The 15301-nt window shown below is 53.2% G+C and overlaps 1 protein-coding gene across 19 annotated transcripts; it reads left to right on the forward strand.

Annotated features, from left to right (window-relative positions):
• The first annotated feature begins 6210 nt into the window (after positions 1-6210).
• Positions 6211-14810, forward strand: NEIL1 (nei like DNA glycosylase 1). 19 transcript variants are annotated; one of them, XM_055098479.2, is made up of 11 exons: positions 7196-7228; positions 7534-7601; positions 8460-8915; positions 11687-11806; positions 11900-11963; positions 12178-12277; positions 13301-13428; positions 13813-13840; positions 13994-14055; positions 14216-14381; positions 14527-14810. In XM_055098479.2, the coding sequence occupies exons 3-11, from the start codon at positions 8482-8484 to the stop codon at positions 14595-14597; spliced, it is 1173 nt and encodes a 390-aa protein (XP_054954454.2). In that variant the 5' UTR covers positions 7196-7228; positions 7534-7601; positions 8460-8481; the 3' UTR covers positions 14598-14810. The 19 variants fall into 19 exon arrangements, 16 of the variants coding, with proteins under 16 accessions (XP_063452871.1, XP_063452868.1, XP_063452867.1 ...); XM_055098480.2 differs by having other exon boundaries at positions 7205-7273; XM_063596798.1 differs by having other exon boundaries at positions 7191-7601; positions 14193-14381.
• The last annotated feature ends 491 nt before the right edge of the window (positions 14811-15301 follow it).

Genomic DNA, 15301 nt, shown 5'->3' on the forward strand with positions numbered 1-15301 from the left:
TGCATCTGCTTGTCTGGTGAGAAGAAAATCAGGGTTCTAGCTCCCAGATCTGGGATGCTTTTGGCTCTGCTGCCTTTGCCCCCTGGCCATGTCCTCAGGCTAGCAGCACGTTGGTGGCCCCAAAGCCAAATGCCCCTTGTACAGAAAGGAGATTGCCCTTGTTTCACTGCCATCTTCTATTTATTTATTTATTTATTTAGAGACGGAGTTTTGCTCCTCTTGCCCGGGTTTCACTGCCATCTTGTTATTTATTTATTTTGAGATGGTACAGTGGCGTGATCTTGGCTCACCACAACCTCTGCCTCCTGGGTTCAAGCAATTCTTCTGCCTCAGCTGCCCGAGTAGGTGGGATTACAGGCATGCCCCACTACTCCCGGCTAATTTTGTTTTTTTTTTTTTTTTCAGTAGAGATGAGGTTTCTCCATGTTGGTCAGGCTGGTCTCGAACTCCTGACCTCAGGTGATCCACCCACCTTGCCCTCCCAAAGTGCTGGGATTACAGGCGTAAGCCACTGCGCCCAGCCACTGCCATCATCTTTAGGAAGAGAGAAGTGACCATGCCTGAACCAGTCATTGGCAAGAGGAACGGTGTTACGGACTGAATGTTCATGTTCCTCCAGAATTCATATGCTGAAGCCTCTGTCCACACATGCGCACCAGATGAGGGCCATGTGCACACACGAGGTGGCTGTCTACAAGGCCAGAAAGAGGGCTGTCAACAGGAACTGCGTCTGCTGGCACCTTGATCTTGAACTTCCCAGCCTCCAGAACTGTGAGAAAGAAATCTCTATGGTGTAAGCCACTAGTCTGTGGCATTGTTATAGCAGCTCGAGAAGACTAAGGCAGATGGGCTTCCAGGACTGGCCCAGACCAGCCAGGGCTCCTTGTAGAAAAGGCTGATGCCAGGGTTGGCACATGGGGGGTACAAGGAGGACTCGCCTGGAGTATCTTTTGGTGTAAGGAACCTATCAAAGAATAATGGCTTGTTCCACTGGCCAAAGATGGGACAATTTGAACATCAAAAGAGATACTGACTCCACTCCTGACTTCTGCTTCTGAAAAAATGAAGTAGGTGTTTTCCCTATTCCTCCCACTAAGTACAGTTAACAACCCTGGATGTTACATATAAAACAAACAAAAAGACTCCGAGCGATGGAGAGAAGGCACCCTAGCCTGGCTGGGATCCTCAGGACCTGAGGCTCCACAGAGAGAAATTCCTGGAATCTGGACCCCATGGCCCAGTCAGGTTACACAAAACTGATCATCACAGATCTGTAGAACTATACAAAAGTGCTAACATTCATGATTAGAGTCTCAGAAGGTAAGGAGGAAGAGAGTGGAATGGAAAAAGTATTCAAAAAAATAATCACTAAAGGCCAGGTGCAGTGGCCCATGCCTGTAATCCCAGCACTTTGGGAGGTGGGACGATTGCTTTAGACCTTGCAACTGGCCTGAGCAACACGGGGAGACTCAGTTTCTCCAAAAAAATAAAAAATTAGCCGATCATGGTGGTGCGTGCTTATAGTCTCAGCTACTCAGAAGGCTGAGGCAGGAGGATCAATCGCTTGAGCCCAGGGGTTTGAGGCTGCGGTGAGCTGTGATCATACCTCTGCACTCCAGCCTGGGTAACAGAGCTGAGACCCTGTCTCAAAAAAAAAAAAAAAAAAATGTATATATACACACATTGGAATATTTTTCAGCCCTTAAAAAGCAGAAGGTTCTGTCATTTGTGACTTGGATGAACCTAGACGACATGATGCTAAGTGAAATAAGCCAGGCACAGAGAGACAAATACCTTGTCACCTCACTTATGCCTGGAGTTGAAAAAAAGGCCTGGGGCAGTGGCTCACGCCTGTAATCCCAGCACTTTGGGAAGCCAAGGTGGGAGGATCGCTTAAGCCCAGGAGTTCGAGACCAGGCTGGGCAACATGGCAAACCTGTCTCTACAAAAAGTAAAAGAATTAGCTGGGTGCAGTGGCACATGCCTGTAGTTCCAGCACTTGGGAGGTTGAGGTGGGAGGATTGCTTGAGCCAGGGCGGTCAAGGCTGCAGTGAACCATGATAGTGCCCCTGCACTCCAGCCTGGGTGACAGTGAGACCCTGTCTCAAAAAAAAAAGTTAAATTCATAGAAGTCGACAGTAGAATGGTGGTTAGCAGAGGCTGGAGGAGAGAGAGGGTGGGTTGTGGGGAAAAGGGGAGACACCGGTCAAAAGGTACAAAGTTCCAGTTAGGAGGAGTACATTCTGGTGATTTATTGCACAGCGTGGTGACCAGTTAATAATGATGTATACTTCAAAATAGCTAAAAGAGGGTTTTAAATGTTCTCATCACAAAGAAATAAATATTTGAGGTAATGGATATCCTAATTAGCCTGATTTGATCTTTTTTTGTGTTTTTTGTTTTCTTGAGATGGAGTCTCACTCTGTTGCCTAGGCTGGAGTGCAGTGGCGTGATCTTGGCTCACTGCAACCTCCACCTCCCGAGTTCAAGTGATTCTCCTGCCTCAGCCTCTGTAGTAGCTGGGACTACAGGCATGCACCACCACCCCTGGGTAATTTTTTGTATTTTTTGTAGAGACTGGGTTTCACTATGTTGGCCAGGCTGGTTTTAAACTTCTGACCTCAGGTGATCCGTCTGCCTCGGCCTCCCACCGTGCTGGGATTACAGGCATGAGCCACCGTGCCCAGCCGATTTGATCATTCCACAATATATACATGTAACAAAACATCACACTGTACTCCATAAATTCATACAATTATTATTATTTGTCAATTAAAAATAAAACTATAGATAAGTCAAACTGGTATTCTAAAAAATGTTCCACCAGCCACAGTTGGGCAAGAAGAAACAAAAATGAAAACTGGGAATAAACAAAGTGATAAAAAAATCACAAGGAGACTATCCTTGGCAACATGGCAAAACCCCATCTCTACAAAAAAAATACAAAAATTAGGTGTGGTGGTATGCACCATTGTCCCAGCTACTCAGGAGGCTGACGTTGGAGGATCACCTGAGCCCAGGAGTTCGAGGTTGCAGTGAACCATGATCATACCACTGCACTCCAGCCTTGAGTGACAGAGTGAGATCCTGTCTCAAAAAAAATAAAAAAGAGGTTATCCTGTCTTTTTAGTCAGGATAACCAAATAGCCCTAGTCAATGAGGTAAAGCTATACTTGACAGATGGATTCTATCAAATATATTAAGAATGACAATTAGAAAATCACTTTGAGGCTGGACACGGTGGCTCACGCCTGTAATCCCAATACTCTGGGAGGCCAAGGCAGGTGGATCGCTTGAGGTCAGGAGTTCGAGACTAGTCTTGGCAACGTGGTAAAACCCTGTCTCTACTAAAAATACAAGAAATTAGGCGTGGTGGCCCCCACCTGTAATCCCAGCTACTGGGAGGTCAAGGCTGCAGTGAGCCGAGATTGCACCATCGTTCTCTAGCCTGGGCAACAGAGTGAGACCTGTCTCAAAAACAACAATAAAAACTTAAAACTTTATTTTCTTTTGAGACAGGATCTCAAAGCGAACTTTTGTATTTTTAGTAAAGACGGGGTTTCACCATGTTGGCCAGGCTGGTCTTGAACTCCTGGCCTCAAGTGATTCACTCCCCCCTCAGCCTCCGATAGTGTTGGGATTTCAGGCATCAGCCACTGCGCCTGGCCAAAAACCCAAAACTTTATATTCATTGAATAGCAACTACCCATTTCCTCCTTCCCGGCAGCTCCTGGCAACCACCATTCTACTTGCTGCTTCTGTGTGTTTAACTGTTTAGGTACCTGATATAAGTGGAACCATGAAGTATTTGTCTTTCTGGGGTTTTTTTGCTTGTTTGTTTTATGAGACAGAGTCTCGCTCTGTCGCCAGGCTGCAGTGCAGTGGCACGATCTCGGCTCACTGCAACCTCTGCCTCCTGGGTGCAAGCAATTCTCCTGCCTCAGCCTCCCAAGTAGCTGGGACTACAGGTGCCCGCCACCACACCTGGATAATTTTTGTATTTTTATTAGAGACGGGGTTTCACCATGTTGGCCAGGATGATCTTGATCTCCTGACCTCGTGATCCACCCGCCTTGGCCTCCCAAAGTGTCGGGATTATAAGCGTGAGCCACTGTGTCCAGCCTAAGTATTTGTCCTTCTGTGACCAACTTATTTAGTGCAATGTCTTCGAGGTTACCCATGTTGTTGCATGTGGCAGTATTTCCTTTTTTTAAAGGCTGAATAATATTCCATCGTATACCACATCTTTTTTAGGGGGGCAGGGATGGGGATAAGGTTTCACTCTGTCATCCAGGCTAGAGTGCAGCGGCATGATCACAGTTCACTGTAGCCTCTGACTCCCAGGCTCAAGCAGTCCTCCAGCCACAGCCTCTGGAGTAGCTGGGACTACAGATGCATACCGCTATGCTAATTCTTTTCTTATATAGAGATGGAATCTCCCTATGTTGACCAGGCTGGTCTTGAACTCGTGGGCTCAAGCAGTCCTCCTGTCTTGGCCTCCCAAAGGGCTGAGATTACATGCATGAGCCACCATGCCCAGCCTGTTATATATCACATTTTTAAAAATCCATGTATCGGTTGGTTGTTTCCACATCTTGGGAATAATGCTTCAATGTGTGTTATCTCTTGATTGGGGTGGCAGTTACATGACTATGTGTTTGTCAAATATTGCAGTCTGAAAGGGGTAAATTTTACTATATGTAAATTATACCTTTATTTAAACAGAACAACAAAGAAATTACTCCATAGATTATTTGGTGTTCACAAGGTATGAAGCATATGTTTTCTAATGCAGAGGTCTGGCTGCCACAGCCCCTGTCTTGATCAGTTTCAGCTCCCAATAAAGTGGGACAATGAGATACTGGGTGCCTCCTGATATGATGCAATTCAAAGTACAGAGCAGTGGCCAGGCGTAGTGGCTCATCCCTGTAATCCCAGCACTTTGGGAGGCCGAGGCAGGCAGATCACCTGAGGTCAGGAGTTTGAGACCAGCCTGGCCAACATGGTGAAACCCCGTCTCTACTAAAAATACAAAAATCAGCTGGGAGTGGTGGCATATGCTTGTAGTCTCAGCTACGCAGGAGGCTGAGGCAAGAGAATCACTTGAACCCAGGAGGCAGAGGTTGCAGTGAGCCAAGATCGTGCCACTGCACTCCAGTCTGGGTGACAGAGCAAGACTCTATCTCAAATAAAACAAAACAAAACAAAAAACAACGAAGTACGGAGCAGCACCTAGGAAGTATCCCTGAATATTTATATAATCAAGCCTTTAGATCTAATTCCCAGCATGCGGGATGAACCACAGATAGAGGACCAATCTCTGTGACAATATCAGTGACACCCTGAGGATACATTCAGACAAATTGAGAATGTGATGCAGCATCTATCTCAAACGACAACTGGCTGAGACTCTTCAGAAAGGTATCATGAAGATAAAAGAAGGGGATGAAGTGGGTGGGAGAGGGAAGGTGGTTTCATCTAGATTTAAAATTATTAAAAAGATATAATCCAGCCAGGCGCGGTGGCTCACGCCTGTAATCCCAACACTATGGGACCCCGAGGTCGGGGGATGGCTTGAGCCCAGGAGTTTGAGGCTGGCCCAGGCAACATAGTGAGACCACATCCTTACAAAACATGAATTAGCCAGGCGTGGTGGTGTGTGCCTGTAGTCCCAGCTACTTGGGAGGCTGAGGCTGAGGATCACTTGAGCCCGGGAGGTCGGAGGCTGCAATGACCCATGATTGTAGCCTGGGGGACAGAGTGAGACCCTGTCTATATGTGTATATATATATATATATTTGGGACAATTGGGGAAATCTGGATGTGGACTAGCTATTAGATGATATTAAGAAGTTACTGTTGGCTGGGCATGGTGGCTCACTTCTGTAATCCCAGCACTTTGGGAGGCCGAGGCGGGCAGATTACTTGAGGTCAGGAGTTCAAGACCAGCCTGGCCAACAAGGCGAAACCTCATCTCTACTAAAAATATGAAAATTAGCCAGGCATGTGGCACACACCTGTAATCCCAGTTACTCGGGAGGATGAGGCAGGAGAATCACTTGAACCCGGGAAGTGGAGGCTGCAGTGAGCCGAGATTTCACCACCGCACTCCAGCCTGGGTGACACAGTGAGACCCTGTCTCAAAAAAAGAAGTTACTGTTAACTAATTTCTAATAACTTAGATATTATTAGATATTGTCAACTAATATCAAGTTGTTAATTCTATTCATTTATTATGGCAGAAGTATTTTAAAGTAAATTAGACAAATCATGACATTTCATACCCAATACTTTAACATGCATCTCTAAAAACCAATTTCTTACAAAGCCACATAATTTTATTACGCCTAATAAGGAGACGTAGCAGGGTAGTGTGAAGGAGGGGAAATCGTGGCGATGGGTTAGGTATACACTTAGAATGAAGTGCAGACTCCACACGGAGGCCCTCCCGAGGCCCAACCGGACCTGACCTGGGCCCTGTTTGCTTCTGTCTTCACCTGCCAGCACTACCCGCAGCTACGCTCCAGCCACACAGGACTTCTTTGAGTTCTTTCAGTGACCAATCTCTTTCTCGCCTCAGGGCCTTTGTACTGGCAGTTCCTTCCGCCGGACACGTCGGGTTTCCTCGTTTTTGCGGACTGGCGCTTTCTGATTTCAGAGACTCTCCGCAACAGAACCATCTCAAGTGGGTCTACCTCCTCGCCTTTTTTTGTTGTTGTTGTTGCTTGGCTGCGCTTCTGACCGGGCAGGCCGTGATGATGTTTGTTTATGAGTTAGGTCTGACTGTTCGTTGGTGCTTAGGATCCCCACCGGGTCCCTAGGGCCTGTGCGTACCGCGCACCTGTGCACGTCCTGCGCGCAGCTGCAGGCGACTCCGCTCTGGCTCGTCGCTGCTGTTTCCTGCTGGGGGTGCCGACCCTGTCCCACGCTAGCTGGGTGACTTCCCCCAACCGCAGAGACAGCGGCGACCCGGGGCCTCAGACCTGCCCCCGCATCCCGCCGGCGCCAGGCAGTGGGAAGTCAGGTTCTTCCGCCACCTCCCAGTCAGGTAACTGCCCCGAAGCCTGCCCCAAAGCCTGGAACCCCCCAAGCTCGGGGACCCCACCCCGAAGAGTCGCGACCGCTTCCCTGAGGGACTACACCTCCCAGCGGCTCCCAGCGCGCTCCCGGGCACCGCCCGTTCTGGCCTTAACCCTTTAGTGGCTGCAGTGGCGACGAGCGGAACGGAGTGCGGGTTCCCGGGGAGGGGGCGTGCAGGATCGGGTTGTGGGGGGTGCGCTGTAGGGCTAAGGAGAGGATGAGCTTTGGGGGGCCCTGAGGAGGAGGGGAGTCAGGATTAACCGAGGACAGGGTCGCAGCGGGGGCATGGGGAGGACGGGCCCGAGAGCGCCGCTCCTCCCCAAAACTAGGATTTGGAGACTCACGTTCTCCCGCAAAACGAGCCCTGTGGGTGCCAGGCCAGGGGCGGCTCCCAGGTGTGGAGGGGGCAAGGTACGGGCGTCTGCCGTCGCTAAGTGCCCCCTTCCACTTAAGGCACACCTTCGCCTCCGATTCCGAACCGCCCGGGGACAGAGGCAAGTGGCAAAGCAGGGAGGGCGGAGGTGAGTAGTCGATACCCCCCACCCCAGGGACCAGGCGCTGCCGCGGGCCCTTTCCCTCCCCCAGGCCCGGGGCAGGAGCTCGGGGAGCCCTTCCTGGTGCCCGCCGTCCTCCTGCGGAGCCATGGGGAGCGGCTCCAGCGCATGGCGGCAGCCCGCCCGCCTCGTCCTGGCCCCTGCCCTGACCCGGGGGCGGCCGCGGGGATGTCTGGCCCGTGGGGCAGGCCCGGTGCTCGCTGCGGCCGAGCGGCCTATCCGGCCGCTCCCCCGCGCCAGGCCGAGCTTCGCTCTTTCCCTCGGTGGTGAGCGGCCAGATCCAGGCGGGTCCTAAGTGTGTGTGTGGGGGGGGGTGGGGGGGCGCAGGGAGGGGCGGCCACGCGACCCTAAGACCCTTTCAGATGGTGGGAGAGCCTGGAGAAAGAGACAGCGTGTGCGGAGTGGGTGCTCCCTCAGATGGGGGGTCAGGAAGTCTCCCTCAAGTGTCTGGGACAGAGGGACAGCAGGGGCCAAGGCGGAGATGAGATCCGTGAGTGAGGGGAGCCGGGAAGAAGTAAGGCTGCAGCCGCGGCCCCGCAAGGGTTGGGACTTTACTCTAAACGCGGCGGAAGCCCATGGAAGGAAGCGGTTAGCAGCAAGGCAGAGTCCTGCTCCCTCTGCAGCCCCAGCTCCCAGCGCCCTGGGCTTTCCAGGCGCCTGTCCGGGTAGGGGATTGAGGGCCGTGGCCAGGCCCGCACTTTCCTGCCAGCCGCAGCTGGCCACATGCCCATCTGACCCTCCGAGTTCTCCTCTAAAAATGGGGCTGACAGCCCCTACCTCACAAAGTCCACACCGGGCTCAACCCGCTGCCTTCCTCCCCAACAGGACTCTGCCACCCTCCCTCAGGATGCCTGAGGGCCCTGAGCTGCACCTGGCCAGCCAGTTTGTGAATGAGGCCTGCAGGGCGCTGGTGTTCGGCGGCTGCGTGGAGAAGTCCTCTGTCAGCCGCAACCCTGAGGTGCCCTTTGAGAGCAGTGCCTACCGCATCTCAGCTTCAGCCCGCGGCAAGGAGCTGCGCCTGATACTGAGCCCTCTGCCTGGGGCCCAGCCCCCACAGGAGCCACTGGCCCTGGTCTTCCGCTTCGGCATGTCCGGCTCTTTTCAGCTGGTGCCCCGCGAGGAGCTGCCACGCCATGCCCACCTGCGCTTTTACACGGCCCCGCCTGGCCGCCGGCTCGCCCTATGTTTCGTGGACATCCGCCGGTTCGGCCGCTGGGACCTTGGGGGAAAGTGGCAGCCGGGCCGCGGGCCCTGTGTCTTGCAGGAGTACCAGCAGTTCAGGTAGGGCCGGCACCAGGTGTGATGAACATAGTCGCGGGCTCCACACCTGGCTCTCTTAGTGCCTTCTTGGCCAACAAGGGGCGAGTCCCTGCCCCTTCTGGGCCTCAGTTCCCTCATCTGCAGATCAAGACAGTATCCCTGTCCTGGGTCAGCTCCCTGAGCCAATGGACATGGAAACTCAAAACTAATTGGGGGCCGGGTGTGGTGGCTCACGTCTGTAAATCCCAGCACTTTGGGAAGCCGAGGCGGGCAGATCACGAGGTTAGGAGTTCGAGACCAGCCTGGCCAGTATGGTGAAACCGTGTCTCTACTGAAAATACAAAAATTAGCCGGGCATGGTGGCACATGCCTGTAACCCCAGCTACTTGGGAGGCTGAGGCAGGAAAAGCACTTGAGCCGGTGAGGCCGGGGTTGCAGTGAGCTGAGACAGCACCACTCCACTCCAGTCTGGGCAACAGAGCACGACTCTGTCTCAAAAAATAATGATAATAATAACTGATGGGGGAGGAGAGAGGAGAGCCAAGAGGAGGATGGGTAGGTACTGCCCTGAGGACATGTGGCCAGTTAGTGTCAGAGAAGCTGGGGCTCCCACCCACAATCCCACACCACCTCTCAGGGCTCCCAGGAGGCTAAGAAGGTGGAGGGGCTTTAATATTGTAAGTGAGGCTGAGCGGAATTGTTTCAAGGGGATGGGGAGGGGATTATCTCATGACATGGCTTCCGCCTTGGGCTTTGTGGTCTCCCACATCCGGCCTGCCCACTATTCTGTGTCCTGTGGTCTCCTCTGCGCCACTTCCCTGCCTGCAGGAGGGTGTAACAGCCCCACCTGGGATGCGATGCAGGTCACCTCAGATGGCACAGTGTTGGCCACTTCCTTTCCTCTGAAGAGGAAACGTGTATGAGTCTCTGCTTCATGCCAGGCCTTGTTCTAGGGGCTCAGGGTACAGCAGTGAACAAGATGAATGTGGTCCCTGCTCCCACAGAACTGATGTTCACATAGGATAGGGGAATGAGAAATGGACCCATGCCTTAGGAAAACCCAACAGGTGAAGGAGGTAGAGGATGACTTGGCCGAGGGTGGGGGTACATTAGCAATGGCCACTCTAGGGAGGTCTGAGCTGAGGCCTGACTGATGAGAAGGAGCCAGCCAGAGGAAGGCATTGGAACTGGCAAGAGTCACAAATGCAGAGGCCTGGAGTAGGCTTGGCAAGTTCTCCCTTTCTGGGGGATGCTGTGCGTCCGTTAACTCTTAGGAGACTTGGATGCCTGTGGGATGGGTTGGAGATGTCTCTGGTGCCTTAGAAGAAAGTTAACTCCTGGCCTTCCCCTGTGTGAACTCCAAGCACATCCCCAGGGAAACATCTGTCTTTGGTCCTGGATTCCTCCCACCTCAGCCTTCCTGGGGAGTCACGCCACAAGTTAACTCTGCCAGCTGGCTCTGAAGTTTCTCTCAAACCACGAGCATTTGGGCTGTTTTCTTAGTCCCCCAGCTGGGGCGTGTGGCAATTGGCTTACCTCAGGGATCAGGGCACCTCCCAGGCTACCCTTGTACCTTCACCCCAGAACTCTGTCTTCTGGCCCACTCATCACACCCATTAGTCAGTCTTGCCATGACCCTTTTCCACAAAGAAACAAGATGCACATCCTCTTCACGGTGAGGAGGGGAGACCCATGACCCTTGGAGGTGGGGTGGGGGCTGCTAGGGCCCTCACTGGTACTCCACATATCTCCTGCACAGAGCCAGACAATGTCCAGGATCTTGAGAAGAATGGACCCTACCAATGGCAAACCCACATATGGTCTCTAACCCACCACAAATGCTATACAGGGAGCTCCAGACTGCAAACACACCTGAGGTCCTGTGGCCACACTGTTCTCATGTCCTGAGGAGTCTGAGGTGATAAACACACAACCTCATATACAACCTCATGTTGCTTTTTTTTTTTTTTTTTTTTGAGACAGGGTCTCGCTCTGTTGCCTAGGCTAGAGTACAGTGGCGCCATCACAGCTCATTGCAGCATTAACCTCCAGGGCTCAGGTGATTCTCTCACCTCAACCTCCTGATTAACTGGAACCACAGGAGTGCATCACTAAGCCCCTGGCTACTTGTTAAATTTTTGGTAGAGATGGGGTCTTCCTTGTTGCCCAGGCTGGTCTCCTGGGCTGAAGTGATCCTTCTGCTTCAGCTTCCCAGAATGCTGGGATTACAGGTGTGAGCCACCACACCAGCCTCAAGTTACTTTAGATCAGTATTTTTCCCTTTCACAATGAATTTATTTTTAATTTTGTTTTTATTTTTTGAGATGGAGTCTTGCTCTGTGGCCCAGGCTGGAGTGCAATGCCGCGATCTCAGCTCACTGCAACCTCCACCTCCCAGGTTCCAGAGATTCTGCTGCTTCAGGCCTCCCAAGTAGCTGGGATTACAGGCACCCACCATCATGCCTGGCTAATTTTGAATTTTTAGTAGAGACAGGGTTTCACCATGTTGGCCAGGCTGGTCTCGACCTCCTGACCTCAAGTGATCTGCCCGCCTCGGCCTCCCAAAGTGCTGAGATTACAGGCATGAGCCACTGCACCTGGCTGTCCTTTCACAATGAATTTAAATCCCTTGACGTTCCCATTTAACAGATAGGAAAACTGGGGCAGGGAGAAGAGGAACTGTAACTCCCAGTTTCCTTCCCCTTGCACCCAGAAACAGGTTCTCTGAGCCCCTCTCCCCATCCCATGGAGGGTGGGGATGGGTCTTACGCACCCAGACTGTGTTCCTCCAGGGAGAATGTGCTACGAAACCTAGCGGATAAGGCCTTTGACCGGCCCATCTGCGAGGCCCTCCTGGACCAGAGGTTCTTCAATGGCATTGGCAACTATCTGCGGGCAGAGATCCTGTACCGGTCAGCAAGCAGGCATGGGCATGGGGACTGCGGTGGGCCAGGTGTGCCCACATTCCCCACTGCCTAGCATGGCTTCCCCTGCCCCCACTACAGGCTGAAGATCCCCCCCTTTGAGAAGGCCCGCTCGGTCCTGGAGGCCCTGCAGCAGCACAGGCCGGTGAGCCCAGAGAGGGATGGAGCACACGTGCTGGCACACTGGTGTCCACATGGGCCGGCAAGGAGATGGGTGGGGTCAGGTGTCCCCAGCTTAGCTCAACAACAGGGGTGGGGAGGGGATGAACTGCCCAAAGTCTGACCAAGCTCAGAGGGAAGGTCAGCTGCCTTTACATGGCCCTGCTGACAGACAGGTCCTGCCCCTGCCCCTTCCTCAGAGCCCGGAGCTGACCCTGAGCCAGAAGATAAGGACCAAGCTGCAGAATCCAGACCTGCTGGAGCTATGTCACTCAGTGCCCAAGGAAGTGGTCCAGTTGGGTGAGGCCAAAGATGGCAGCAACCTCTGGTTCAGCAAATGATTGTGTAACCCTGGGGCACTTGTCCCTCTCTGGACCTGATTCACCGATTTGGAAGTTTGTAGCCCTAGCTGATACTCAATGGACTAGGCCTCCTCACTTGTCAATAGTGTTTCCAGGCTGGGCACAGTGGCTCATGCCTGTAATCCCAGCACTTCGGGAGGCCGAGTGGGGTGGATCACCTGAGGTCAGGAGTTCGAGACCATCCTGGCCAACATGGTGAAACCCCGTCTCTACTAAAAATGCAAAAAATTAGCCAGGTATGGTGGCGGGCACCTGTAATCTCAGCTACTCGGGAGGATGAGGCAGGAAAATCGCTTAAACCCAGGAGGTGGAGGTTGCAGTTGAGCTGAGATCGTGCCATTGCACTCCAGCCTGGGCAAAAAGAGCAAAACTCCATCTCAAAAAAAACAAAAACAAAAAAACAGTGTTTCCTCCAAGCTGCCCATGAGACAGGCAGGACAAGGATTCTTTTATATATTTATACACACACACACGCACGTGTATATATATTTTTGGTAGAGATAGGATCTTGCCATTTTGCCTGGACTAGCCTCAAACTGGGCTCAAGTGATCCTCCCACATCTGCCTCTAAGTAGCTAGGACTACAGGCTCACACCACCACACCGGGCTAATTGTTAAAAATTTTTTTTGTAGAGACAGGGTCTCCCTATGTTGCCCAGGCTGGTATTGAACTCCTGGCCCCTAGGGATTCTCCCATCTAAGCTTCCCAAAGTGTCGGGATTACAGGTGTGGCCACTGCACAGGGCCAGGACGAGGATTCTTAATCCCACTCCAGGATGGGAAACCCATGGCCGAGTGGGAAGAAACCAGCTGAGGTCACATCACCAGAGGAGGGAGAGTGTGGCGCCTGACTCAGTCCATCAGCTTGTGTAGCTGAGGTCTGGGCCAGGTCTAACCAGGCTCCCCACTCCTCCCAACCTGAGCCTGCCCTCTGATCTCTGCCTGTTCCTCTGTCCCACAGGGGGCAAAGGCTACGGGTCAGAGAGCGGGGAGGAGGACTTTGCTGCCTTTCGAGCCTGGCTGCGCTGCTATGGCATGCCAGGCATGAGCTCCCTGCAGGACCGGCATGGCCGTACCATCTGGTTCCAGGTTGGGCCCTACTGTTCACACAGGCAGAGACCCCAGGAGGCCGATGGGTGGAAATGTGGGGTCACAATAACTGGGGTGGTGATGCTCAGGGTCTGTCTAGACCCTCCAAGGACCACACTGTTCCTGAGGGTCACACCCCTCCCCTCCCATGCGTCCCAGGGTTGCAGCTAGTGGAAGTAGCCCAAGGCAGGTAGCCCAAGTGAAAGTAGCCAAGAGCAGAGCAGCTTTGCTGATGTGGACTCTTAACATGGGGGATGTCCTAGAGGCTTCCTAGTGGAGAAGCTACACTGATCTGGATGGGTGTGTGTGAGTCCTGCCTCTCCAAGGAATACTGCCCCTGTGCCAACCCAAGCTGATTCCTGAATTATCCCCATCCCATTTTAGGGGGATCCTGGACCGTTGGCACCTAAAGGTAAGCTACTCCTAATGTAATAGGCTAAGAGAGCAGAAAGGACTTCACGCCTGCAAGGGCTACAGCACCCTTCTCCACCCTATCCCCCTGCAACCCTGGGAGTCACCCCTGGGCAGGATAGGACCCTCCAACTCCAACAGCAGTGTCCTGCAGGGCGCAAGTCCCGCAAAAAGAAATCCAAGGCCACACAGCCGAGTCCTGAGGACAGAGTGGAGGTATGGCTGCCTGCTCCCGCCTCCTCCCCTGCACTCTCCAGCCCTGGCTGCCCCTCCCAGGCAGCTGCCTTACCCTAAGAGGGCGGGGGGAGTGGTGGGCCCTAACCAACCTCTGAACTGCTTTCTGAGCCCCTCAGGGACCCGTGTCTCCTCCATCCAGGACTCTTTGCCTCCAAGCAAGGCCCCTTCCAGGACACGAAGGGCAAAGAGAGACCTTCCTAAGAGGACTGCAACCCAGTGGCCTGAGGGGACCAGCCTCCAGCAGGACCCAGAAGCTCCCACAGTGCCCAAGAAGGGGAGGAGGAAGGGGCGACAGGCAGCCTCTGGTGGGCTTTCCTCATCACTCCCAGAAACTGGCTCTACAGGAGAGGATGGGATGGTGGCCTAGGAGCGCGTGTACAAAGGTGGGAGAAAGGCTGCCATGGCAGCTCCTGGAGTCTTAGCTGACCATCTTGCCTGTTCTTCCCCCAGGCCACTGCAGACCCCGGAAGGTCAAGGCTGACATCCCATCCTTGGAACCAGAGGGGACCTCAGCCTCTTAGCAGGAGGCTCTCCTTGCTTGCACTCACCCTTTCTTATTGTCTTGCCCTGCATCTGGGGGTCTGAATTTTTGGGAGCAGGCAATATCTGAAGGTGCAAACAGGCCCTACGGCTGTTCCCTGCACAACCCTCATGGTTTTAATTGTACCCCATCTTCCACATCTTTAAAGCTCATGTGAAAAATGCTGCATTTTTAATAAACTGATAAATTTGAACTTCTTGGCACCTCTTGGTCTGAGATGGCCAGGTAGGAAGGGCCTGCTGCCCGGTCCTGGTGACAGAAGGCCCAGCTCCTCACAAGGCAAACTGAGCCCCCATCCCAGTCCTCAAGGCTCTGACTCTATCAGAGGACAGTTTGCCTCTGCAAGGACAGCCCCTCAGAGGTGGTACAAAGACCCTGGCCCCAGGCAGCCCAGGAGCCATAGCTCCTCCAGTCCAGATTCTCCAGGGTCCAGGGCTGCCCCCTCATCCTGGCAGGAGCCAGGCAAAACCCACCCTTCGGCCCCTCCCCAGCCCCAGGCCCAGGCCCTTTGCCTGCTGGCACAGGGGAGGGGCTTCTCAACTCATGGTCTCTTCACTGGCTTTTGGTGGCTCGAGGTCCCCAATCTCTCTTGTGGGGGCTGCAACCCAGACCCTGCACACACAGGTACCTTAGGATCTTGCCCCTACCCACCAAATACCTGGGAAGCCATCCCACCCCAGACTT

The sequence above is a fragment of the Pan paniscus genome, chromosome 16 (assembly GCF_029289425.2).
Source record: "Pan paniscus chromosome 16, NHGRI_mPanPan1-v2.0_pri, whole genome shotgun sequence".
Taxonomy (NCBI): Eukaryota; Metazoa; Chordata; class Mammalia; order Primates; family Hominidae; genus Pan; species Pan paniscus.